We start from the raw sequence: 27748 nt of genomic DNA, 5'->3' as shown, positions 1-27748 counted from the left end.
AAAAGAAAAATGAAACACAATTATTTGCACGATATTGGAAAATTCATGTTCATGAAGCATATTTATTAAGAGTCTATTATTAGATCGTGAAACTCATGCAATTAAAATTTTTCAGCCTCTCTTGATTCATTCAGTGTTGCAAAGATGCTTTTCCTGTTTTCTTGTAGAAAACAGTGATTTCTTGTGACTAGGAGATAGTGTATTATCATGTTTGTTTATTAACCTGTATAAGAGAATGACAAAGGGCATTTTTTTATTCAGTTTGTTTGTTTGTTTTAAATTACTTTTATTTTTGCTTTCTGGCCCTAACACTGCAAATATTCTTCAGTTAAACATCTGTTAAGGGAAGTGTTCTTGTCAGCTGGTCAGAAGAAAAGGGAGAGAAATTCCCAAGAATTTATGTTGTACGGGTTCTCAGTGTGCTTTCAGGGCCAGTCTTGTAGGAATTTGGAGTATGTGAGTTCAACTGTATGGCTCCTGTGAAGTGTGATTACTGTTATCTGAGAGCTCTTTGTAAATTCATGAATGCTGTGTAATCTAGATTAAAATGTAATCTGGATTAATACCAAATCAGCATGTGTGTAGGGTATGTATGTTTTTTTTCCTGGAGTTCACAGACTGGGGGGAGTGTGCATACACCATGAAAGGTCAGATGTACCCTCCACAGTTAAACTTCCTGACTTTCAGGCTAACGCTTAGGTTGGGGAGAAGGTCTTGGAAGCTCTTGAAGATTGTAGGAGATAACTTCTAGTTGCAGGCATTCAGTGAACCAACCAGGCGAGATGCCCTCCTAGACTCGTGATTAGGAAGGACTTGGGGGGTGTGGTAGTAGGTGGGATGCCTTGGCCACAGTGATTGTGAAACAAGTAATGAGTCCCATGTTTTCTTTAGACCTCCTCTGCTGTTAACATACTTTGAAAAACCCTTCTTGTTATCAGAAGTGATGCCTCAAGCTTGTCAGTGTTAAAGAAGCATTTGGACAATGCCCTTAACGAGATGGTTAAACTTTTGGCCAGCCTGAATTGATCAGGCTATTGGTCTACATGATTGTTGTAGGTCCATTCTGAAACTGAAAATTTCTGTTGTGATTTAGGAGCCTAAAAATTCTGGAAAGCAATTATTGCATTAAGCATACAAGTAATAAAACTATACACTGAAACCCCAGAAAGCATACATCTACCCAGTTCCCTCGGGATCTTGGCTGATCCCGTTTCTTCAGACCACGCTTCTTGACTGATTCCTCTTTCTTTTCTCATCCTCTATCCTGCTGTTTTCTCTTATTAATGAGCTCTCCCACCTGCCTCGCTCCCCAAAACACTTCAGCACTTGACCATCTGTCACTGCTGCTGTGCATCCATACTGTTATAAAAGAAAGCGCCGACCTTGAGCTGGTGTGCGTGATCTGTGATAAATAGCTTACAAACTGGCAAGTGAACCAGCACTGCAAATAAATTGCCTGATACGTTGCACGTGAAACAGCAAGAAATGTGGAGGCTGCTAAAAGTCTAAATGCTCAGTCAGTAGATACAGTTCTGGGAAAAAGATTTGTCCAGTAAATGTGCAGAGAACACGTGGGTCTGTGCATGTTTGCTGGGCAGTGAGGTTCTGACCCTGCCCTAATAATGTATTTGATTTAGGTGCTGACCTGCAGCTTAATATTCAGCTTTTGCACATAACTTCCATCCCACAAAAATTATAAAATGGCTGTGTGAGTATACTGAGACTGAATGCATTTTCCAAGAAAGATTATTTTTGGTTTGATTGAGACTAAGCTTAGTTGAATCAGCAGAAAGACTTTTTCTACTTCCTTTCTCTAATTGTAATTGTAAGCTGAAATTCTAAATCAGCTGCTTAGTCATTGGTAAATTATGAAAATTATGCTGTTCTTCAGTTTTTATAACAAACATATTTATTTCTTGCATTTTTTCTTCAAATAATGTTTTACTTGAAACAAAAAGCTGAAGAATAACTGCAAGAATCCATATTTTTTGAAATATCTATCATAGTATAGGATAGGTAAAAAAGAGAGGTGTTCAGATTTTTCTGAAAAGTTAATTTTATCCAAGTAATTTGCAATGTTTTATGAAATTCAAACCCAAACTGAATCCAGTCATTGCTTAGATCTATAAAGCAAAATTGTGGTTTGCCAGGGGAAGGCGTCCCTCTGCCATCAGGTTAGGCTTCAAAGTGTAGGTGATTTTCCTGTCAAAACTTGTTCTCAGGGTCCATGCCCTGTAGTGGAAATGATGCATTGAACCAGTAAGTGCTTGTTCAGTAAATTTAGTCTTATGAAGAACACCAGGAGATAAAGAAGGTCTGGCTTCTTTGTGTTTAAGGAAAATGAGAGCTGGGTGACCACTGATAAGATCTGTTCTCTGTGGGATGAAAGAAAGCAGGTGGTCCTGCCATATCAAGTCTTTGAGACCTGGCAAAGCATGTGATCATTCTGATTTATTAATGATATTTTCTTTTGGGGGTTTATGTTTTAACAGTTTCATTCCTTGGCTCCCATGTACTACCGAGGTTCAGCAGCAGCTGTGATAGTGTATGATATCACCAAACAGGTAAGACCTTTGGGATGCTTTTTGCCTGTGTTAACTCCTGTGTTTGGGCCTGAGTTGGGGTTAAACTCCACAACTGCAGAATTTAGTCTAGCATGTATATGCTTTGGTAGTTTGTGTAGATCTGGGTGGAGGTGTCCAACTGCCTTAAAGCATTAAATAAAAAGTCCTTCTGTGTTGTTTAAATTTCATGTAGACAAAAGGTTTGGAGACTGCAAGCGTTTCTTTGGGTTTCCTCTGGCTGAGAAGACAGGATTAATATCCTACAATACCACCACCACCACCACCTATGTTCTCTGTGTGGAGTTGAATTTTATTACAAATAGCAGCTGTTAGCTTTATCATCTGAGTAGAAATTAAGTTGTTTGCATATTACTGATTTTAAAGCTAATTACAGTAAATTCACGAATACAAGCCGTACTGAGTATAAGCCGCATCTCTGGGTGTTGGCAAATATTTTGGTTTTTGTCCATAAATAAGCCGCACCTGAATATAAGCCGCTCTGTCGTTCGCAGCGAGGACCCACATGCAACAAAGTTGCCAAATACTAACAGAACCGTGGCATGGCTGGGGGGTTTACTGGCTCAACTAAGGCTGTGCAGGCTCGGCCCGCTAGGGGCTGCTGACGGGGCCAGGTGGCCCAGCCCGGCGCTGCCACTCGGGGCTGGCCGCCGCCTCTGAGTTCGCTCGCCCCGGCCCCACTCCTGCCTCGGCGCCGACCGGGCACGGAGAGCGCGCCCCACTCACTTCACGGCGCTGACCGGGCACGGAGAGAGTGCCCCGCTCGCAGCGCGGCACCGGCCGGGCACAGAGCAGCCCCTGCTCCCGCCACGGCGGCGGAGGGCGGGGGCAGAGCCCCCCCCCCCCCCTCCCCGAGCCGCGGCAATGGCGGCGCGGGGCCCCCCCATCTCTCCCCCGGGCTGCGGCAGAGGAGGGAAGAAGAGAGCTCTCCCGCCTCTCTCCCCGCCCTCCCGTGCTCCCTGCAGGGAGCCAGGGCAACAGAGTAACACTTTGTAACAATCGCGAAATGCCGGCTTTTACTGGCAGGTGCTTGGCTTGGTGCCCTGACTGGCACGTCTGGGGTTGTAAATGTCAGAAGATTATTCACATATTAGCCGCCCCCGAGTATTAGCCGCACTTCCGGTTTTCCACCAAAATTTTTGTCAAATTGCTGCGGATTGTATTCGTGAAATTACTGTATTTTTATCTAAGCATATAATTTAATGTTTGTATTGCAGGCATCATGTCTTAATTTTGAAACTGGTAATGAAATCATCAAGTCTCTGACCTTTTGTCTCAACATTATTCATTTGGCATGAAAATTGTATTTTTAGATCCTTAACTTCTCTGGCTCATTTCTCAGGCAGAGGAGGCTAGGAGATTCCAGCTGAATGTCTCCTTCTTTCCTTTTGGAAGAAACCCCTGCTGATATAGGAGAGTTAGAGGCAGTGCTAATGGATGGATGGCCAGGAGAGTTCACTAGCATTTTATTCCTTTCTTGCCAATTGACTTATTTACTAGGAGGTTGGGAGGGCTGGTCTGGTTCCCCGGTGGTCACTGTTGTGCAGCAGTGCTGTTCTCCAATGCTAATTTGCCAGGAAAAGGTGAGGAAGAGTGAATCGTGCTGGACTGTTTTGATTTAAATATCTTGCAGTTGATCTTGTAATATACTGTAAGAATAAAATTTTAGTTTGCCAGCCTTTCTCCAAGCTTATGTGCAACAACTCTCAAGATAAAGAGAGGGCAAGAGAAGAGGAAGGTCAATGGTTATTTCACTTTTTGATGCTTAATATTCAGTATTAATCATTAAAACAAAATGGATTTTTTTCCCCTAGTGACTGATAGGACTCTACCTTTGGTGATACTGATGCAGCTATTGCTGATTTAGACACAACTCTTATGAGCATTTCTGAAGGGGAAAAAATTACTTATAACCTATTTGGGAGTTTACTTTGTCAGTAAGCATTTCAACTGTGCATTATAATTAGAATCTCCAGAAAGACGTATTATCTTAAAGCTACTACTTCACTAGTGTAAAGAAATAGAAAAATTACTATTCAATGGTAGGTAGCATCAGATAGAGTTAGATTTTTGTGCTTGGAGGGGAAAAAAGCGAAGTGAATTGTCACCTCTCTCTTCAGTTTTATGAGTAAATTGAGGTTTACCAGATTTGGAAATGCAGGGAAGTGGAAGCTTCATTGGATATTACCAAAAATATGACAGTGGTTGAGATGGTAAGTCACTGGACAGAAGTGAAATTAGACGAACGAAACTCACATTAAGTGAAGGAAATGAGCTACTCGATGAGCTGGAGTAGTTTCTTCATTGCTGGAAGTTTAATATTCAGTGCCGCATTGGAGCACGGAGGAGGGGAAGTGGGAAAGAGGGAAACATCTAAGTTCAAGAATTAATTTGAAGAGGTCTTATGGCCTAAAGCTTGAAAAGCAAATTGCATAGATAGATAAATGATCTTCCAGTCTTGTGATCTGTGTAATAATTATTGCATTAATACTGTCAAAGCTGTGCTACTCTACTTTAAAAAATACATTGGCAGAGAGTGTGCTGGTAGCTTACTTTGTTATTTCTCTGATGTAGGATTCATTTCACACTTTGAAAAAATGGGTAAAAGAACTGAAAGAACATGGTCCTGAAAACATTGTAATGGCCATCGCTGGAAATAAATGTGATCTTTCTGATATCAGGTAATACTTTCTGTTTGTTGTTTTCATTGCATTAACGAGATTGTTTCTTCCCTTCAGGTAACAATTTTGCTTCATTGTTATAATAGTATATAATTTTGGCCTCCTGTACTAGAATCAGTGATTCTAGCAATGCACAACCTCAACAACAACAGCACGATTTGAATAGTGTATTTTTTTGATCTCTCTTTTACTGCCCTTCCTCTTTATTTGTACAATAAATACAGCCTTTATCTGGTGAATCATTGGGAATGGAAAAGGGTTCTCTTTTTTGTTTCTCCCTTCCATTCTGTTAAAAGGTCCAGAATGTAGTAAGTGATGAGCAAAACCAGCAATGTAAAGCTGGCAGGGTGGGCAAGAGGTAGAAAAATATTAATCAGAACTCTGAGAACTTGTGATTTGCAAGAACAGAAACTGCTTCATAATACTGGATGTAGAAAGTCTATTTTGGGGTTTTTTTGGAGCATAATCTCAAGTAAAACTTTTGTCGCCTGTGTGAAGTAAAGAAACTCCTAGATAAAAAAGGGAAGGGTTGAATCCACACCCCTGCAGAAGAGCTGAGATGATGCTATTTGGAATGAGAGTGAAGCTGGAATCACTCTTCTGCTTGTTAGCTCTATTTTGGATTTGCATTTATCCTTTCAGGAAATGGAAGCACATTCTGCTGTGCAGTAGTGATTCTGTTTGTCAGTCCATGACTATTATTTCTTCCTTCATCTATGAGTACAAACCCAATGATCATATTTGATGCTTTCCCCTTATGACCTCATAGGTTCTCATGGTTGTTCAAACACATCCCCATGTGTTCAGTCATTGTTACTTTGGCCCAGATTCACCAGAGCCCTGCAGTGTGTAACTTCAAGTAAGTGCTGCAGTGCTTTATTGAATCAAGGCCTATGTGAGGGTTTGACCTGTGTGTGTTTTGCTCTTGTTTTCACCCCTACCACTGGCAGCCATGAACCAGCACAAAGTTGCTGCTTTCTGTAAGCCCTGATTCTGGCAAACTTCTGGTTTCTGTTGGGCTAATAGTCAGGGACACAGATGTATTGTTATCTCCTATGTGATGTTGCGATATGCTGGTCAAACTGAGTCCTGCAAGACAAAAATTTCCAGATACAAAGGAGGAAAAAAGAGGAAAGGATGGTTATAAAAATAAAACCAAAAGCCAGTTGGCGTAAATCAAGGTTTTGATTGCCTTGAGATTCACTTTTAAATTTATTGCATAAGTGTTCCCAGCAATACAGTTGCTGGATTAAGTCAAGGATAGTAAGTTTGGAGATGGTGACAAATGACAACAAATTTGCAAATGAGTCCATCTCTTCCTGCATGCTGTTGTACCAATTGAAGACTAAAAAAATCCTGCATCCCAGAAATGTTGTGAAAGTACTGGGCTCCCTCACAGAGCAGCTGTGATCTGTGATCCTCTCTCTCTGATGTTATTATCAACCAGTACTTGTAGTTTACTGATTGCTGATCATCCAGTTCCTACTCCTGTTCAGCCTGTATAGCTCTTCTTTGCACAAACTGTTTTGCTGTGTGAATGGTCCTCATTGCACTCCATGAGCTAATGTCTCTTAATCTTTTTGGTTTTTATGGGAGAAGACGTTTTTTCTCTTCATAATTATGAATAATTCTGGTAATATTTTTTGTGAAGTTGTTCTTTTTGCATCCCCCACTCTTTTTTCTTTCTGAAGTTATCCAATAATGTCCAGCTAAAGTTATTTTGGTGGAAAAATAGAGAGTAGACTATCTCATATGTGATACATTTTCACAGTTCTTCCAGAAATCTGATTGTTTATGCAATGCATGCAGCTGTTTGCATTCTCCGTCTGCTTTATGCCTTCAGATTTACTTCAGTAAAAATGGTTTTAGATGAAACATGTCACCAATTTATCAGATTTTTTCCAATGGGTAGAAAATACACATGCCTCTAGGCACAGAGAATTTACAAGTAAGATAATGTGAGCACACAGGAGCAAGCTGCTGTTTGTATGCATTTTTGGCATCTCTCCTTGGCTTTGTAGAGCTTTTGGCAGATGTTTTGTTGGATATCAGAGAGGCAGCTGCTTTTAAGACCAATGTGAATAGATGCAAAAAAGGTGAAGCTGACCTGGTTCAAGTTGCTTTGATTCTGTCATCTCTATGAGTATAAGAGATAATGTAAGGAGGAATTAATATATTTCTCATAATCATTGACCATGTTACCCTCCCCGTTTAGCATCTAAAATTTGGTTTTGAGCTGCCAAGATGTATTTGGGACACTCAGGGGTCACACTGCTTTTCCTCGATATTGTTAATAAGCTATCAGCAATTCTTGGTGCTCTGTTGAAGAAAACTTCTTCTCTACTTTGAAGGAATTTCTACAGATAGGCAAGAAATTTTATCAAATATAAATCCTCATCTTTGTTGTAGTACTGTCAACTCTTAAAACTGCTGAATGTTCAGCACACTTCTAAGTAGTAGGAGTAAGGCTTTCTTCTAATGTGTCCTGTTCTTCTGACAGGCCATTTAAAAGTACTTTCAAAGACAGGAGCTGAAACTTCAATGCTAAAATATTGTAAGTGTCCATAATAATTTTTTGAGCTTTATAGAATTCAATAGTTGTAACAGCAGCTAAGAAGTGTTCACTTCTCTAAAGATGTGATTCATCTTCTTAACAAAAATTGTATTTACTGGAAATCCTTGGTTAAGAGAATTCAGCAGAATTTCATGCTCAGTTCTTCATTCTATGCATCCATAATATTTCCTTATTCCGTAATTTATCTGGCCTTCTTTATTCTCTAAATCCTTTGACATGGTCCTTCACAACATCATTCTCTCTAAACTGGAGAGAGATGGATTTGATGGGTGGACTGTTTGATGGGTAAAAGGAGCTGGTTACACTTTCCCATCCGGAGAGTAGTGGTCAACGGCTCAGAGTCCTGATGGACACTAGGGGTGCCCCTGGGGATCTGTATTGGGACCAGTGTTATTTCATACCTTCAGTAATGACACAGATGAAGAGATCGAGTGCATCCTCAGCAGTTTGCTGATGACACTAAGCTGAGTGATGTGTCTGACATGCTCATACTGGGAGTAAATTGTAAAAGGAGTCTCTGGGTTGGTATATTGGAGCTGTGCGGTGAAGTAGTTGGTGCAGATTCTGCTGCTGCTCAAAACTGAGGAATAGAGGTGGTTACAGTTAGCAGCACACAGGGGCAGATCCAACTCTGCCATCGGGAGATACAAGGCCACCATGAGGCTAGCTTGTTTAAAGCAGAGGTCTTTTTGGATCTTGTAAACTGCATTTGTCAGCTTTTGACGTAGGAAGTATTGGCTGCAAAATGAGGGTGTTCTGCTGGTGATTTTAAGATGGAGTCACTTTGGTGAAATGGTGTCTTTCCCCAGTGAACTGGCACTCACAGATTGCTGTTGCTGATGTTCTTAAAGTCAGTGGCTTTAATACTTATTTCAGAATCTCTAGTTTCCTTGCTGCTTGGGAAGACCAAGATATACATTACTCTTAACATTTTCACCCACAGCAGTTGTATCCTATCTTGTTTGAACATTTGGCATGTGAAGAGTGCTTTTCTCATCAAAGTCAAATATAAAACACAAACAAATGTGATTTTCTTTATATTATCTTCCTTTTCTGAAGGTGTGGATTCAACAGCAAGTCACAGAAATCTGCAGATTGATCAATTTTGTTGAAATTTTGATATATTTGAATAAGATTATCTAAATGTCATATGAAGAAGGATAGTACTGCTTTTATGGAGATGAAGAGCATATTAATGCTTTTCTGATCAGGCTGTGTTTGAGGTTATTTGGATTTTTTTCTTAAAAATTAACTTTTATTTTTTAATTTGGCTTATTTTATTTATCAATGTTTTATTTTTTTTTCAGGGAGGTTCCTATGAAGGATGCCAAAGAATATGCAGAATCCATAGGTGCGATTGTTGTTGAAACCAGTGCAAAAAATGCTGTTAACATTGAAGAACTTTTTCAAGGAATAAGTAAGTAAATGTTTCCTTTAATTTTGATTGTTTAGAAGTTTTCTGAAAATAGCTGTCTGATTCAGGTCTATAAACTACTTCTCCAAGGACATCAGTAAATCCTGTGAAGCCTGTGGTATGGCTGCTATTTGTGCAGATGTAAACTACGAACAACTTTGAATACACCAGAGCAAAACACAGTAGATAGTAGATAGAGGGTAAGCCTGTTCCTTCTAAATCTGTATATAAATCCTGGCCTGGGTCACATCTGCTGTTTCAGACCAAGTCTGCTGTAGAGGCAATACTGTTAATCTTATCATCATGTTGCTAAAAAACTTAAATGTTGATAAATGCTCCTGGAGGGCATTGGTAAGTAGAAGGTAGTCATTGTAGTGAAATACATTAAAAAACCTGCAAATGGATACATTTCTCTCCAGGCCTTCTAAACTGGAGACTAGTCATGAGACTGGCACTTGTAATGAGGAAAAGTTGTCTTGTTCAGTTTGCCTTCCAGAGGTTCCAGTGGTGGTCTCTATTTGCAAGTGGGAAGGACCTTGTGGGCTGGAAGGGACCTCATGAGAATTTGAATCCAACTTTCTGCTCAAGCAGCCTTGGTAGTGAATTCAGACCAGATTGCTTAGGCTATTGTCTGGCTGGGCCCCAGAGCAGAGGTTCCACAACCTCCTTGGGCAAATAGTCAAATACTCCCCATAGTGACATCCCCACATCAAGCCAGAGGCTATTCCCATTGAATTCACTCCGTGTCCTGACCTCACTGAAGAGCCTGGTGCAGTTTCTCAGCAGCCCCTCCCTTGGGTACTGACAGGGAGCTTTGTGGCCCCCACAAACTATTGTGTCTTCAGGCTGAGCTGGCCCTATTTCCTCAGCCTGTGCTCACAGGCCAAGTCCTCCAGCCCTCACTGTCTTGCAGCCCTCCCCTGTGCCAGCTTGGCAATATTTTTCTTGTGCTGTGGGTCCTCGAGCATGTGTGACCCAGGTGGCGCTAGACCACATCTAGACAAAGTACTTTGCCTAGTGTTCTGTCTTGGCTTCTGTGGCTTGCTGCTGGTTGTCTCTGCTGCCAGTGCTGCTGGCTCATGCTCAGATTGCTTCCCTCAGGTCCTTTTTGGGCAGAGCTGCTTCCCAGCCTCTCTGATAGCCAGGGGCTCTTCCTTCCCACAAGTAGTGCTTGGCATTTGTTCTTTCTGAAGTATGTAAAGGCTCCTTTTGACCCATATCTGCCTTCAGCCTAAGGCCCTCTGAAGAGCAGCCTTGCCCTCAAGGATACTGAATGCACCTCTGAGTTGGGTGCCATCTGAGGACTGAATTGTGTGCCTCTTTTTTCATCCTTCAGGCTCTGATAAAAGGTATTAAGCAAGGTAACTGGCCTGTGGGTAGACACATGCTATTGACCATTGTCTTCACTTTGAGTCTGATGTTCCAGCCAGCTACTCACACAGCTAACAGTCTGCCTATCTGGACTGTAACATCCCAGCTTGGACATACCAGGATGCTGTAGGTAGAATTATCAAAAGCCTTGCCAATGTCAAGGTAAACAACATCCTATGCTCTCCCAGTCCTGAAGTCATAGAGGGCAACCAGGATAGCTGGACATGGTTAACCCTTAGTAAATCCAGGCTGACTGGTTCCGGTATCAGGACTGGTCCTGGTATGAGGACTGACCTTCTTCACCTTCTTGTCCTCAGAAGCAGCTTCTCAGAGGATTTGCTTTGTGGTTTTTCCAGGAAGTGAAGTGAGGCTAACCAGCCTGTAGACCCATGACTTGTTATGTCCCTGTTTGAAGACAGATGTAACATTCACCTTTCTCCACAACCTTTCAAAAACAACAGGGATGATAAAGAATGGCGTTGCTGCCTATGCATCCTCTGGCTTATTTGGGTTAAGATTTCTTAAGGGCCCCATGGTTGGATCTTCTTCCACTACTGCTGTTTCTTTCGCTCCCTGGATCCTCTTCTGGGATGCAGAGACCTAGGAGACAGCATGTCCAGACACTCAACCTTGTTTCCCTGTAGTTTGGGTGGGGTTGGTTGGTTTGTTTGTTTGGTTGGTTGCTTTTGTTGTTTTGTTTTGGTTTGTTTTCTGTTTTGGGGTGGTTTTTTTTGTTTTTTTGTTTGTTTAGGGGGGTTTTCTTTTTTTCTTTTTTTCTTTTTTTCTTTTTTCCTTTTTTTCTTTTTTCCTTTTTTTCTTTTTTTCTTTTTTTCTTTTTTTCTTTTTTCTTTTTTCTTTTTTCTTTTTTCTTTTTTCTTTTTTCTTTTTTCTTTTTTTTTTCACATATTTTAAATCAGCTGATATTGTCTAGCACACTGTGCCTGCGATGTAGCCTGTTCAACTGTTTGCTTTGCTTACATGGGATGTATTTGAAACGGTTAATGAGAACCAGTATTCCTAGAATACACTACCATTCTTTTGCCTCCTTTTAAAAAGGAGGTGTGTGCCACATGGCTGTCTGGAGGAACTGGTTCTTCCCTGTGATAGTTTACTTGTTTGTCTGCATCTGATGGTTGCAGATGTTCTCGCAGAGGAACTCATTCTTGCCACATAATTAGATAATTAGTTTCCATCTTTGATAGGCATTGCTGCAGCTGGCAGTGTGTGCACTGTCCCTAATAATGAATATAATAGACGAGGAAAATCAGCTAAATTAAGTTTAGTATGAACTAGATACCCAGGCAAGTGCACTTAATTCCACAGGCAATTACTTCTATATATAGAAATATTTGGTCTCAGTGGATCTACTTGTGACCTTATCAAGCACTCAACAGAGAGAAAGGAGAGAGTTGGTAGGGTATGTTTATAGAAATATAGTGGAAACCAAGTGGAAAATGCTTGATTAGCAGTACTACTAATTCGTGTGATTGTGACTGGGCAGAGAGTATTAATAAGTAACTTTCTGATATTTTACACCACTTTAGTCTTGGTGCAATTTCCAAAAAGTCTGTCTCTGCCCAAGTTGCATAGCGACATTTTTGCCTTTTCAGAAATGAAATACTCCTGTGGCAATGTCTCCTACCCTGTTGGCTAATTTTGTCTGTGTGATGCCCTAAAAGTCATGCTGCAGCTTTCATTTTGCTTTCATGCTGCCTTAGAGTTCCTGCCCTTCTCCCTGTGCTGCTCATCAAGGGCATGCTGCTGCTCCCTGGCCTCTGAACAAGGAAGCAGCAATTTCTGTTTACCTTGGACTTTGCAGGTAGACTGTATGTGTTATCTACTTTACAGTCTAGATTTGGAAGGGTATTCCAACATATGTGGAGAATTTATCTATTAAATCCTCCTTGAAATTGATAGCCCAAGCAGAAAGGGTAGGCTTCATTTTATTTTAGCTAAAAAATTTACCTCCTTCTTGCCTATGCTTTCCATTTCCCAGGGGCATTTTAACATAAATTTTTTTCCTTTCCAAGATGTCTAACAACTGTCTCTTTCCAGGGACAATGTCGTGAATGGAGTGAAATAGTATGATGGAAAAATGTACTCATAATAATAGAAAGCATAAAGAAAAAAGGGGAACTGGTATGTTTTGTTGACAACCAGATAAATCTTGGAAAAATTACAGAGATTATAGAAAGATTGCTTCATTTCTAACGTTACACTGTGCTTAAAAGATTTTTTTAAAAAAAGTTTCACAATTTGAGGATTTGGCTGCTTAGAGGGATATCTTCATAGCACAGTCTTAACACAAATCTATCATCCTTAATTTGTCTCAAGAAAACACAAGATGTGAAAGATGAGAATCAATAAAAGATTCAGATTTTTTGAAGATGGGTCAAATTGGGCAGGAGAGGTACTCTGCAGTTGCTATACTTGGACAAATAAGGCTGAGGAGGCAGACTGAGCATGAGAGTCAGCAGAGTCAGTGTTCTGGGGACTTTGCATTGAGCTGAGTAATGGGTTACAGCTCCTGGGTTCTGTTGCACCCATGGGATTTCAAATGGTAAGCCACTACACTTAGCCTGGGTTTGTTTAACAGTGCCTGGCTTAAGGCTTGCTGTGATTGTGAAATATCACGTGACTGATTTATGTCTCTGTAAACGTGAAATGAGTATTTTTAATACAGCTGTATATCCCTCACTTGAGCTAAATTTTTCCCAATGTCTTTCTTTAAAGGTTTTTGACATAAAAAGGGCTTAACAGTTCAATGTTTCTTTCATTTGCTCCTGTAGTTCTTTTTTAATAGACGAGTTTCTATAGGAACAAATGCTATTAGCTTTTTATTCCCAGCCTTGAAGGAATCATAGGCACTCCTTGTCGCTGGTTTTTTGGCAACAGCAAAAATGCCAGGAATGTGTTATAGAATAGCAGTATAATAAAGCTGTGTCTGTGCAGGGGGTCATACCAGTTCTGTATTGCCCCTTCTTGTTTGTGGGACTTTAGCCCACTGACCTTTGCTTGTCCCTGGCTGGTTTTCAGATGAAACAAGCTACTCCGTGTGCACTATCATTTAGTGGCAATCATACCCTTGCAATTCTCAGACACCTGTTCATTTACCAGCTCAAATAAGCCTTAGTTACCTTATTCCAATCTGGTGCACGCCCAGCTGTTTGTCTTGAGCCTGTGTGTGTTGCCTGCTACCTCAGCGGGAAGGTGCCCCAGATATGAAAGAGCAGATTACGTAAAAGCCGCCCTGGGTGCGTGGCAGTCCGAGGCCGTGGCTCCCTGGCTAACACCAGGCTGCATCAGGAGCTCCAGGGAGGAGTGGGTGGTGGGTCAAGCAAGCTGCTGAGAAATACCTAGCTAAGTGAAACATGAAATAAACTTGGGCTTAGACAAAGCAAACATTGTGGCCATGTGTTGTTTTCTTTAGTCTGGCAAATCTGACAATAGAATGGTTTGGGTTGGAAGGGGCCTTAAAGATCATCTACTTCAACTCCCCCATCACAAGCAAGGATGCCACCTAGTAGATTAGGTTGCTCAAGATCCCATCCAACAAAAGTTGGAGATCAGTGTGTTTACCAAAGGGGGCAAGATTGAAGCATTTCAGCATCCTCTGTTGAGGGTGAGAAGGAAGTGGAAAGAACATTATCAGAACACTCTATGCAGACTGTGCAAAGAGTGGTTAGCACTGATGCTTGTACTGTGAGGAGAGACAGACTGATGTTTAAAATCCAGATAAGAACATTCTTCCTAGATGAGGCTTCCCAATTAGAGCAGTTTCTGTCTTGGGATTCAACCTTTCATGTGGTAAATGCTCAGTTATAAATGTATGAAGCTATTGATTTTCTGATGCCTTGCCAGCAGCTCGTATATTGAATATTTAATGTAACCCAAATACTTGTTTCCTAGAAATACTAGGAGATTAAAAAAACTAAATCAAACTCAGTCTCTAGAGTTTACAGTATAACCAGTTGTGTACTGGACAAACTAAAGAGGAAGGTATGAAATACCTGTGGAATGAGGAAGGAATCCTTTCCAGCAAACATTCAATGTTTGCACTAACTCAGATGGTCTTGGATAGGTGGAATTGCAGATGGAGAGTCTTCAAGCTTTGTGAGTGATTAGTATGGTGGTTTTCATCCTTTTATCTGCTGATTTGCAGATTTCTGTGAAGTACTTTGAAGAGGTCTATGAAAGATATTTCAAGAAAAGAAAGTACATTTAGGCTACAAAGAAATTTCACATATGCCAATTTTTAAGGTAGTATAAACTCATAATTGAATTTTTCTACAGGGTGTGAAAGGATGGAAGAACATTGTCCAAACTTACATTTGAGATTATGTTCTTTGCAGTTTATGTTCCCTTTCAGGATTAGCTCTTCTCTTGCATTCAGACTTTAGTGAATGGGGCAAAACTTAAAGACCTTTGGACTATTCCTAAAGTTAAACATGTGAGGTACTGGATTTTGCTCCAAACAAGTAGAGCACTTCAACTTAGAACAGTAATAAATAAACTGACACAGCCCAAAGTTAATTACAGCAGGACCTTGAGTCATGATTGGATCTCTTAGTAATTAAGTAATTAGGAATACTGTTGTTTACTTTGATACATGCAAGATTTAAATATTTGTTTGGGGTTTTTTCTGGATATTTTAATTAAATGAGCAAAATTGTTGTATTGCTGCTTCCCCTAGCAAGTACTTGTGTCAGTACTCTATACTTTTGCTTTAGTTCAAACCAAACCAAAGGCTTTGTTTTCTTGCATGGGGATGCTGTTAGCAGTGCTATTAGGACTATTAAAATAATTGCAACTGAACTATGTTTGCTTATGCAATAGATTTTATTGTAAAATTTGTTGTGTTCCCTTGCACGAAAACTTAGAACATGAGTAAACAGTCATCTCTGTCAACTGGGGAGATGTTAACATCAGTATATGTGTGGCAGGGGGAAAGAGCTAGAGACAGACTAGTGAGCCAAGCTTTATAATCCACGTGAGAAACTTCTAAAATACCACTGACATAGGTTTCAGAGCATGAAAGAATTTGGGGAGATGTGAAGTGGGACTGTTTTAAGTCCTACAGATGCAGAAAACTGCCAAAACTTTCGGATCAGATGTGCCTGCTTCGCTTTGCCGTGTCTTCACAAATGGCTGTTCTTTATTAATGAGGTTTGTAGGGGCTCATCTTGCTGTGATACAGCTGGCAATTTGAGGAGATTCTGGCCATTGTATAGCTGTTGTACCACTGCTTGAAGAAGTTAACCTTTTCTCAAGTGAGCCATTAGAAAAGCTCACCTGACTTCTGACAGATGTTAGGCTGCTGCTCCGGGGAGAGTGAAATGGATTTCACCTTCCTCCAGCCTCCTGAAAATGATGTGGTACATGGTTTTCAGGAATATGGAAAGAAAGGCAGAGAAAACCACTGCACAGGACTCTGATAGCTTCTTATCCTTAGTGTAATTGTTGTTGTGCTAGATAGCAGGATTCTGCTTCTTGAATTGCCTGAGGTTGTATCCAAGGAGGTCTAGGTTAGATGTTAGGAAAAGGTTCTTCACCCAGAGAGTAGCTGGGCACTGGAATAGGGTCACCAGGGAAGTTGTCTCAGAACCAAGCCTGACAGAATTCAAGAAGCATTTGCTCCCAGGCACATGGTATGACTCTTGGGGTATCCTGTGTACGGCCAGGAGTTGAACTTGATAATTCTTGTGGGTCACTTCCAACTCAGCATGTACTCTGATTCTGTGAGTCTTTGGGACTTGACTTCATCATCTGGATGTGCCAGCTCAGCTTGATCACAACATGTTTCCACACTAAATGAGTTGTCTGTTTGATACACTGTTGTGTTTGTCCCTTTGTCAGCATGGTAACTGTTGTGGGTTTTTTACTGAGCCTTATGCTCAGCTTTAAGATTGATCCCAACCTTTCTTTTCATGCAGACTTTTACAGGACAGTGATGAAACTAGTTTCATGTTTAAAAATCCCAAACAAGAGCAAAAAGCTCCAAGCCAAATTTTTCTTAGCTAGTGAATGTCATAGCTTCCAACTGGAGAATCACATTCAAAAAGGAATAAAGAAAGCAGCTTTTATTACTTTGATGATACCTCCTGCTTCCAGCTGCAGCAGAGTAATCCCTGTCCATCTTTCTTCAAGTTCTGCTCACTGAGCTGTTACCCAGTCCCTGTTGGCTCTCTTGGTTATCTGCTCCAGTTTTCATTTTTCTTCATTCTCATTTTGTTTATCTCTTGTTCCACCCTCCCATTTCCCAATCTCTTTGCCTCTGGCACTCTTAGAACAGCAACGCCCACAGTGCTGATTAATCTCTTAACAAACCACAGATTCAGTAGCAGGAGTTGGAACTCTACCAGGCTTTGGAGAAGACTCTGACCTTCATCCTGGACTCCCTCAGCCCGACTCAAACATACCAGAAAGGAGGAGATGGAATTGCTTTAATGCTTTTCATCTGTTAATCTGGATGATTCATTTCAGAACTCTGACAATTTCTGTAACCCTACATTTGAGCAGTCTCTTGTGATGCTTTTTATTTTACACACCAGTGTTTACTGGAATGAGAGAGTGGAGGACACCAAGACCTCTTCAGGAATGTGCAGAGGGTGGATGGTTGCAAACAGTTTTGTTGCACAAAATCTGTGAAACATCGTCAGAACCTTAGTGAAATGAAATCAAAATACAGAATCCTATATTTAATAATAGGGCAAAATCAAATTTTAAACTGCAGTCAGCAACTTACTCTGTAGGAATATCAACGATAGGAACCATATGGGACTTCTGTACCATCTCAGTAATATTTTATCCCCAAGTTCCTCATTTCACCAGTTCAGCTGGAGAATTCTTAGATAAATGTGCATGCATTCTCTGTGAATTACTATTTCTTCTGGAATCCTAAAACCCACTCCTAGTGATCTTTGGCAAGCTGGCAAGTTGTGTCCTGCTCTTCAAAACAGGGTGAAGACTATTTGTGGTCTTGTTTGTCATCTTAAGTTGAGCAAGACATGAGAACAGGTTGTCCTAAGAGGGTGTGGATGCCCTATCCTTGGAGGGTGTTCAGGGCCAGGTTGAGTGGGACCCTGAACACTCTGATCTAGTGAGTGACACCCCTGCCCATGGCAGGGGTGTTAGAACCCCCCTCATCTTTAAGGTCCCTTCCAACCCAAGCCATTCTGATATTCTAGGAGTTCAATCTCGGGTGGTCGTTTTAAGATGACTCTTATCTTACCAGTCTTCAGTTTGAAGAGGAGTTGCCTTAATGTTTTTATTTTTTCAGCATGAGAATTGTAGAGCAGGATGTCAGAGCACTGCTGCTTCTTTCTGACATAAACTGCATGAAAGAAATAACCTACAGCATTTTTAATTTATGGTATTCAATACCGGGATATTTTTATTACTCTGGAACATAGACTATGGATGCCAGTGAGATACAAATTTTAAATGGGTATATACTTTCCAAAATTAATTCAGTTTGTGACCTCTGTTGATCCTGTCTCAGTGCCAGCTATATTTGAGTTGGTGTCAGCAATAGTGATGCCATATTTATCAGGAGTTGAATGACAAGATGAGATGATCACAGTACTTTTAGGTGGCAATAGTGACTGAGCTGAGTTAGAAGCAGGAAGTGTAGAGGCAGGCTCAGCATTTCACTGCTCATCCTTAGTGTTCTGCTTCTGCTTAGCCTTTCTCTGTTACATTGCCTACTGTCAGGGAGGCCTAGGGAAACACAGTAAGTCAGACAGATTTCTGACTGATTTCTTTATTCACTTCCCCTGAAGCCTGATGAAAACTCACTGTATCATTTGCTGTGGAGCTGATTTTCTCAGGTGTTAGACTGAGTTTTATGCCCCAATACAGTTACTTCTGTCATGGTTAAAGCTTATTGGGCAGGGATGTCTTGTAACTAAAACTAAAATGATTTAACTTGATTGTTTAATAATTCTAGTAATAAGAGAAATAGTAAGTGAGGGAAGAATCACCTACTGAAAAAATATCCTCAAACTCAAAAAAAGTAGAAGTTTAGACTGTTTAAACATTTATTTCCTTACATTGAGTTCAAGGAGGGGGTGGTGGTATGAAAACAGCAGAAAATACGGCCAGTTCCTGACAAACAGTACTAAAGTTCAAAGGCCAGAACTTAAGTTCATAACCAGCAAATAGGTCTAGAGATTTTTTTGTCTTTATAATTTATAGTTGTTATTTTTTGTGGGTTTTGTTGTTTTGAGAAATTACTTAAATCTGGGTGATTCTTAACAACATATACTGTGTCCTGGTCTGAACTGGACAAACTGCTTGCTGACCTTGAAGCCTGCAAGGTTTTTGCTCCAAAGATAAGTTTGCCTGCTTCTTGGCATGCACATCAGGAGTACTGTAGAAAAGACTTGAAACTCATAGGAAATATGAAAAGCTGAATGAAAAACAAAGAGAGTTGATGTCTTAGTTTAATGCAGAGTTCTAAAATGAAAATTAGGCTAGTTTGCACATTAAAGCTGTCGTCTTCCAAAGTTACTGTTAGAAGAACCAAATGTTTAGACAGTATTTGCTTAATGGCAAATTGTTTATGGAAGCCATGTCTATAGATTCCAGTTTGTTTAAACTGCATTGTGTTCTCTCTGGGTCAGATTGATAGGGTTTTATTTCACTGGGACTGTGAAATGTTGCCCTTTGGAAGTGTTAGGTACCTAATGCAGAAGTTCCCTGCAGGTGTCAATGATGACAGCGTTGCCTTCTTGGCAAGCCTCTCACAGATGCCATGTTCTTCATATTCTCTAGAGTTTTAAGAATTAGTGGATTCTCTTTGTCTCCAAACAAAGCCAACAGAGCTAATGCATGTAACAGCTGGGTCTATCACCACCTATTCTGCTTTTCATTTTACTTTACAAACATGAAATCTGAATACAAAGTTAAGCAGGATGTGAAGCTGATATTTTGGTGACCCAAACAGAGTTCAGCATTGTAATGTCAGTGCTTATACATGCTTTTGCCCTCAAGATGCACATTTTTCACTCTGTTGGACCAGATACAGTATCTTTACTTTAGTAATGTGAGGACATTTCCCTTTCTCATTCAGTTGTACAAACACATGAGATTATCTGCTTTAAAAGTCATGCTTTTCTTGTGCAGCATACTTGTGCAGAACTAACTGAATAAGAGAAATGTGAATTTTGGCTAAAGGTAATTTAAGAACAAGTTTTACAGATGAATTTTTTCTGTTTGATTTCATTGGGATTGGATTTTACCTTTATGCTTTTAACTATGCTTTTAACTCACCCACCCACAACCACTCCCCCCGATAATTTGTAGGACTCAAGCTTCAACATAGGTACATAATGTATAGAACATTTGGTAAGAGAAAGCTCTGGATAACTGAAACAAAGGATGAGGAAATCTAAACTGTAAAAGCCACCTGGATTATGATGAGCTGTTCACAGGAACACTGTGTTCTCTGAAAGTGGTATATAAGAAACAAATGTTAAATATTTAAACTCATGTTATTTAAAATGGGTAATGGTAAACTCGGGAATAATTCATGGATTCAGCTTTAGAAAAAAAAAAAATTAGGAAATCCACAAAGTGATGGGAAAGTACATTGCCATGACTGTAAAATTACGAGGTACTGATGGAGAGCTCACACAAGGGTTTAATGCAAAAGCCAGGTGCACACCAGAGAGAGACAAAGGGTGGATTGGACCTGGGAGAATCTTTTTTTCCATTTATTATTCTTCTTATTAAGCACATTGTATGTTGTCCACTAATACGAAGCTAGTTAGACAAAAGATGCAGCAGTACTAAAAGGGCACACAGGGGAAGGAGTTGGAGCAGTGCCCTTCTGCCCCAGGAGAGATCTCTGGCTCTCCTGTAATGGCTGAAATGTTTCAAACACTCTAAATAATTACTCCATAAGATGATTAAAAAATCAGGAGAGCTTGCGGGGGAGGGAGCGGTGGTGATGTTAAGTAATCAAAATTGTCAACTGGAAAGACGTGGGTACCCCTAAAAAAAGAGGCATGGATTCAATGGAAAAAACAGATGTCTTTGTCAAGTATAGGCACTATGTGTTTAGTTACAGTGCTTAGTAAAACTCCAGTGTGCTAGGACTAAATGCCATGCAGATTTAGTATGGGCACAATCTCATCAAACTTGCACCATTCATATTTAGGTGGAATAAAAAGAGAGATGAGAATTTTCTCTTTCTAAGCTGTAAGGAGCTCAGTAAGATAACTGTTTTTAAAAAATACATGGATAATGTTTCAGTGTAATTTATGCCTTCTCAATAGCCATGTTTCATATATATTTTTTATGTGAAAGTCCTTTTTCATTAACAGGATACAAGGAAAAATATTCAAGGTACTCTTATTTTCTTGTAAAGTTTCACAGATGTAATTCTTATTCAACCTAAATTCTTGTAACTATTACCTGCATGAGGTGTTGTTCTTACATCAGGAAAATTGAATTCATGTCTCCTCATGTGTTTCAGGTCAGCAAATTCCACCGTTAGATCCTCATGAAAACAGTAACAATGGAGCAATCAAACTTGGAAGGCAGACTTCACAGACGGGTAGGCGGTGCTGCTGACCCAACTTGATCCTTTTAGATTTACTTGAAAAACAGCACCATTTGCGCTTTTTTTCACTGAGAAAGGACTTCGTGATCTCAGTGACGTGGCTCTTTATCTTGAAAGCAGTAATTTCAATACTTCCCATGAGCAATAACGCAAGGACCAGAAGCAGAAGGCTTTACTTCAAAGGGATTTTGCAAAACCCAGTTGGAAAATCCCCTCTAATATCCTGTCAAAATTACAGTGTCAAAGTACTCCAATTCTCTGTTTAAACCAGTGACTTTTTTTTAAATAAAAAGATCAGTTTATATATAAAATTTAGGTTTGCTGCAAAAACTTAACTTCTTATATTAACAAAGTGGACTTGGCATGTTTTTAGAGTTTTCTCTGTAATAATAGGGTGAAAAAAACCCCATCAAGCCTGAATTTTGGCTTACAGTTTTTCTGCCATCTTTTTATCTGGACTCTGCTTCACAATTTTTCTAAATCTGCAGCTTCATCTCCTACTTTCAGTAAACATCAGCAAGAAGTGGACTGGATTTGCTCACTGAAGAAAAAAAATGGATCCAAAGGATGAGTGAATGCAGTTTTTATGGACTGGAAGTCAAAATCTGTATCAGGAAGTGCTGTGTATGTGGAAGAAGGAGTTGTCATGGAGGAAACTGCTGGACCCCACATGGTTTCAGTGTGCTCCAGAAAGAAGTGAAAATGCAGCCACTGTGTAGACTGCAATAATTCCTTGTGCAGGGGGTGGGTTTCAAGAATTGCTGAAGATGTAAAAAGAGCATAAATACAGGCTTAATCTCCACTGCATACCAGGATTCCTACAGATCTGTGCCCCAGACCAAAGATGTCTGTGTTCAAAGTTGTGTATTGCTTGGTTTCTAAAAGAGAGTGCCACAGTGCCTCACTCCTCATGGTCTCACTGCTGTGCTCGAAGAGGTCTTCGAATTCAAAGAGTGATATTTCGGTGCAAAAAACTGCACAAGAGAGCACAGTATAATTTGGGATTAGAGGCTGGAATCTAAAAAAACAAACTTGAATGTTTGCTTACTGATGTAATTCCCTGAATTTGTGGAGTAGTCTTATCAATTGTGTGGGGATATGGTGTGGAAGACATGGTGGGTGGTATCTTAGAAGCATGAGGCACTTGGAAATGCAGTGGAGAAAAAATTCCTACAGAGGGTTATGAACTAGCAATAATGTAAAACGGTATGTGTTTTCCACTTCTGTCTTTTATGAATGTGTATGACTGAGATGATAAAATCCAGATTTATCTTCTTCATCAATTTCATTGGAAGTGGGAATTAGAGTAAGAAAGGCTGTGTTCAAAACCAGAGCCCAGCCTGAATTCCACAACATTAATTTGTTCTCTTATGAGGAAAATTATCGCCACTGCACATTTGCAGGAGGGCTTATGAAAAGCAAACAAAAGGGAAAAATAACTTTCCACAATAAATCATGAGCACGCAGCCCTGAGCGTCGTTTCCGTGTTGATACATAGAAAACCAGACCTTATTGGCTGGTTCTGAGATTGCTTAGATAAAATGTCACTAATTGTTAGGGTTTGAAACAGAGCCAGATAAAATCAACAGGAACATTCTGTCTCCAGAGGGCTTGGAGTAGTATAGGTGGGAAATATCTGGATTTTATCTAAGAACCTATGCTGCATTGTTTTTTCACATATAATTAATTTCTCCTATATGTTAGTCTCCTTTGAAAACACTCATTCTAGAAAATACAGCCTTGGATATTTTGGGTAAACTTTCAGTTTTCAGCTGTGCTGATATACGATCCATGTCTCTGACTCATTGCAGCAACTATTTTACTGATAGTCTAGGGTTATTTAAGTGAAGATTCAGTAATCATCCTTGTTGATAGCTGGTGAGGAAGACAGGCTCCTTTAGGGAACATTTAATTCCATCCTGGTACAAGCAAGTCTGCCAGAGATGCCTGGCTCTTTCAGTTGGCTGGGGAGGGAAAAGCTTAACATGGCCTTCAGTGCTAAGAAAATACCAAACTTGCCAACTTCACAGGTTTGTACACTTTACAGGGTCTGTGACCCAATGCTGGAAGAGATCTGATTTCTCCTAAGTAAAACCCAGTGAGAGGCTACACCAGTTACCCAGAAAACAAGGTGAGATTGAACCCATGTTTTCAGAGGTGTCATAAACTTTAGTTCAACATATAGCAGTTATCCATAATTGATTTTTAAGCTTTTGTAAATCATTGTTACTTTTATTTAACATGGCATCTCAAAACTTACTAAATTGTAACTGAGATGTCTGAAAGCTTCGTGAGACAATTTGTGAGTACCTTGTATACTCTAATTTATGTTAGAACTGGCAATTGATGCTGATCTTTATGGGATACTGTCCTGAACAACCAGCTCGCACAGCTGACTTTGAGCAGTATGTGAATCAGAACAGGTTTATGTGTTATATGTTAAAATTGTATTGAATTGGAAGTTTTTACAATGGATCTCTGACAGATTCTAAAATTTGAATGGTGACTAAATAGGTTTTGCTTTCGGTGGGGCAAATCTAAATCACTTTATTCTGCTTTTAGTCAAGAAAAGATTTAAATTAATAAGGATTCTGGTTGTGTAAGTTCTTGAGATTTGGGTTACTGGGAGCTTCAGTAGGGAAGTTGGAAGCTGGAAGAAAAATAACAAGCCAATGTGCTGTGCAGAGCATCTCTCATTTTCTCTAAACACAGGGTTCACCTTTGACAATGTTGTTGCCTCTCTGCTGTTTGTCAAAGCCAAGGTGCAGCTTTAATGTGCCTCTTCAAATGGAGCAATTGTTGGTTATAAAAACAGTGATTTTAAAATGTAAAATTAATGATTTCTGCTTCCATTGGTTGCCTGGGTTTCTTGGAAAGTACCACCACCCTTCATAAACAGCCAGAAAAATGACAGAAAAACACCCAATCTCAGAGTTGAAAGTTTCAGCAGCAACTGGAATTCCTCTCTCTTAGTAGTTAATGGCTGGTGAAAAGCTAAATTACTGTACTGGAGCACCTGATCTTCTCTAATAATAATAATAATAATAGTAATATCAATGCTGCAGTTCTTGGTTAGCCAGCTGGTGCTGGGTTTGTCCAAGACTGACTTTCTCAAGAGAGCTGGCAGCAGGACTGAGGCACAGGCTGTAGTGCCAAGGGTATTTGGTGGAGTTTGTTTGCACTGTGACTCAAGACTGTGACTGTCCAGTTGAGGGTGACTTGCTTTTCTGGCTTGTCGTGAACTAGTTTAAAAAATTTATGAAGGAACTAGTTTTTGTATATGCTCTGCATATATGTGTGTATATAAGTACAATTTTATATTGTTCTGCTGACATGTAGTGTTTTTTCACTATGTCTGGTTCTATATACTACATGTATTCTGTAAGTACATTTTTCTGTTAATGATCATTTCACCTTTATGAACTTAAAGTTGTGGATCAAAGGTAGCAAGAAAATAGAGATATGTATAGGTACAATTTTTGACTTGCCATTCTTGTGCATGAAAATGGCATATTCTAGAAAATGTTTGTCTTGTAGACTGAGAAATCTAAAAAGGGCCATTATTATTCAGGAATTGGAACTTAGAAGTAATAAAGTGGCTCTCAAAAGAAAAAACTTACTGTTTTTGCTCACAGTACAACATGTCTATCTAAAGTGCTGCAATGTAACATGAGTCTGTATCAATACCTAAAAAGCTTATTTCTCATCCCATGTCTTCACTAATCCTTCATGGCACGTGGGAATAAGCGTGACTAGATAGGTTACACGTTACATGAGCATTCTGGCTGTCATCAGACTGTTTCACGACAGTGATATATTTTACTAACCTACCCTTAATTATTTAAACCAGAATCAGTGCTAAATTGCCGGTTTAAAATCACCTGCTAGGTACTCTTCCTCTGTTTTGTTTGTATAAGGGCTTTGATTGGGCTGGACCCACTTGCTTCATGTATGGGATGCTGCAATCTGTTAATACTTTACCTTCTGTTTTACATATTAATTGTATCATACCTAATAATATTTTTTCCTCTAAAATGTAGTTTTTGTGTTTTATTTAACCTACAATGATTAGTGCTAATAAATGTTTTAAATGCGTCTGAATTGGGGATATCTCTGGTTTCAATAAGGCAGAACAAAATAGCTCCATCCTTTGCTCTTGAAAAAGGGCTGTCTGCAGCCTGTGGATTACTTGCCTGGGATTTAAATGCTGCTTGAAATGTATGTGGCTGGCCTTTTAGCAGAAAATGAATGCATTCCTGAGGGATCCTGCAGTTGAGGTGAACTTCCAAAGACCAGAAAAAGAAGATCTGAAAATCCTTTTGCTAAGTTATTTGATTTATCCATTTTAAGAGAGGGATCTGAGTGGCCAGCATCTGCTTAGGAATTTAGAATGGTAGCTGTCCGTAGAAAGTGAGTTTCCAGTTACCACTTGGCTTTGAATAGCAGCAATGACTAGTATGGCTTATAAGATAATTTGTCTTCTGTATGCTTTTATTTTGGTGTACGTTTATTTTTTAGCCCTGCTTTATGTCCTTCCCTCAGACTTGTGTCTAGGAGTTAAGATTAACACTCTCTATAGGCAGTATTTCATTCCCCTTGGGTGCTATTGTTTCAAGAGGTGTTTAACTACACCAGCAGTTTTTTCACTGTTTGGTTCATATTTTCACAGTTGTTACAACAACTATGAGGACTATGAATGAAGAGCTGGATTTTTTAAGGAAAAACAGGGGTTTGGACTAAGACTTTTGTGACTACCATGATAAATTCAATGCACAGCAGTACATAAGAAGCAGTAAAACTCAAATGACAGCACAGAATACCACTTTCCTGTGGAATGAGAAACCAATGTTTCAAAGAGGTTTCATACATTGTGAATTTAGTTACTGCTGGAAGATACACAGCAGGATCTGTTCCCTGCTTTAAAGCAATTACAATTATCTCGAAAAAATTATGTATCTTACCTCCAGCTGTGCATAAACAAGAAGGATTCCAGGTACATAACTGTAAACTAAAGGGTGATGTACTTAATTTGTTGAAAGCCTAAGCCCCTTAACTATTTTCTGTGTATTGGAAAATCTGAAGTGAATGCTGTTTTGCCCTTAGGTGTTAGAAGAGAGTTGTGCCCCTGAATGGATCAGTCCTTGTGTTGTCAGCGGGATGTTTTACATGGCTTGGAAGCATGTGCTTGTGGTGCTCTAGGTTAGTTTGGAGTTGAATTAGCAATGAGAGGGGATCCATACAACTGGCTGGAAAATAAATGTCTGCTTTCCTTTTGAAGATTGAAGGTTGTGTCTTGAGGTACTTAAGGAAAAGTATTTGACATTTTGGCCTTCAAAATCTTCACTGCAGTTTCATTCTCTGCAAAGAGCATCATAGGACACCCTGCCGTGATCTCCTGAGCACTGCACTGAAATGAGGACAGCAAGGCTGATGAAATAGTCTGTGTAGCTACTTCATACCTCCATCCCCTCACCTAATCTGCAAAACTGTTTAGGCCACTACCAGGTTTTGCCTCCCTTTCCTGAAAGGAAAAGAGTAAGCTGCAAGATTATTATTTTTTTATCTTGGTCTTGTTTTATACAAGGCTATAGAATAATTTTCTATGTTAAAACACTCATAGAAGGATAGACCAGCTAAAGGTGTACAAATGCCTTTGTAAATTGGTGCTGGTTACTCCCTAAGGACTTGACATTAAAGACAGGATGGATGTCTTTATTGTGTAAGGGGGTTCTTGGCCATCAATGATTTCCTCTTTTGAACTACTGTGTTTTGCCAGGTGTACCAGGGATAAAGTCATTGCTTGATATAAATGCCCTCTCACTGTCCAAAAGTAAAACTTTTCACTAAAAACTATAAAATCAATAGTTAGCCACATTTAGCAGGTTAAAGATGAGAAAGAATGAGTAATAGCAAAATGTGGCATAATATAGCTTTTTTCATATCTGTTTCAGATGGATTTCTTGTGTTTCAATTAAGAAAAGTCCTTATTGCATAGTGCCTGTATTTCTGATACTACCAAGTGGGTCTTGATGCAGATTAGTTTACCTTATCACCTACTACTGCTATGTATTTTGTTCAAATAGGAAGACAAGCTCTTGATATTCATTCATAATAATTTTGTTTTCAAGACATAGCTGTAGAAGTGTTACTGAAATTGTTTTGTAACATAGGTATTGTGAAAACTTGAAGATAGCACACTGACAGAACTTGAAGTGTAAGAGACCTGTACAAACTTGCATTTAGTGTCACACCAATTAACAAGTTTTTAATAGATATCATTATTTAGTATGGAGAAGAGAATTTTGAAGCTCCTATTAATTAGGTATTAACCTGTTGTTTAGGTTTTAAACATTTAACAGCTTGGGAAGGATTTCTGTTTTCTGGCTGTTAAATTACTAATTTTTTATCCCTGAGACTGTCTGAAAGAGTTTAAAAAAAAAAAAAAAGCTTTCTTCTTTCTTTGGAAAGTACTGACCTTGTTTTCTCAAAACCTTCTGGAGAAGTGAGGTTTCTCTCTCCCATCATCTCTCAAAAGTTTTTTGAGACACACCTTATTTA

The 27748-nt window shown here is 39.6% G+C and overlaps 1 protein-coding gene across 1 annotated transcript in view; it reads left to right on the top strand.

Annotated features, from left to right (window-relative positions):
• RAB31 (RAB31, member RAS oncogene family) overlaps nucleotides 1–24023 on the top strand; it is a 60758-nt gene extending 36735 nt beyond the window's left edge. The window contains exons 4-7 of the mRNA XM_033075645.1: nucleotides 2493–2564; nucleotides 5157–5263; nucleotides 9146–9255; nucleotides 21104–24023. Of these exons, the coding sequence (XP_032931536.1) occupies nucleotides 2493–2564; nucleotides 5157–5263; nucleotides 9146–9255; nucleotides 21104–21201 (387 nt within the window). The 3' untranslated portion in view covers nucleotides 21202–24023. The remainder of the gene's footprint in view (nucleotides 1–2492; nucleotides 2565–5156; nucleotides 5264–9145; nucleotides 9256–21103) is intronic.
• The last annotated feature ends 3725 nt before the right edge of the window (nucleotides 24024–27748 follow it).

Source organism: Catharus ustulatus, chromosome 1, assembly GCF_009819885.2.
Source record: "Catharus ustulatus isolate bCatUst1 chromosome 1, bCatUst1.pri.v2, whole genome shotgun sequence".
Taxonomy (NCBI): domain Eukaryota; kingdom Metazoa; phylum Chordata; class Aves; order Passeriformes; family Turdidae; genus Catharus; species Catharus ustulatus.
The sequence above is the reverse complement of the archived record's forward strand: the minus strand, read 5'-3'. Positions and strand labels throughout refer to the sequence as shown.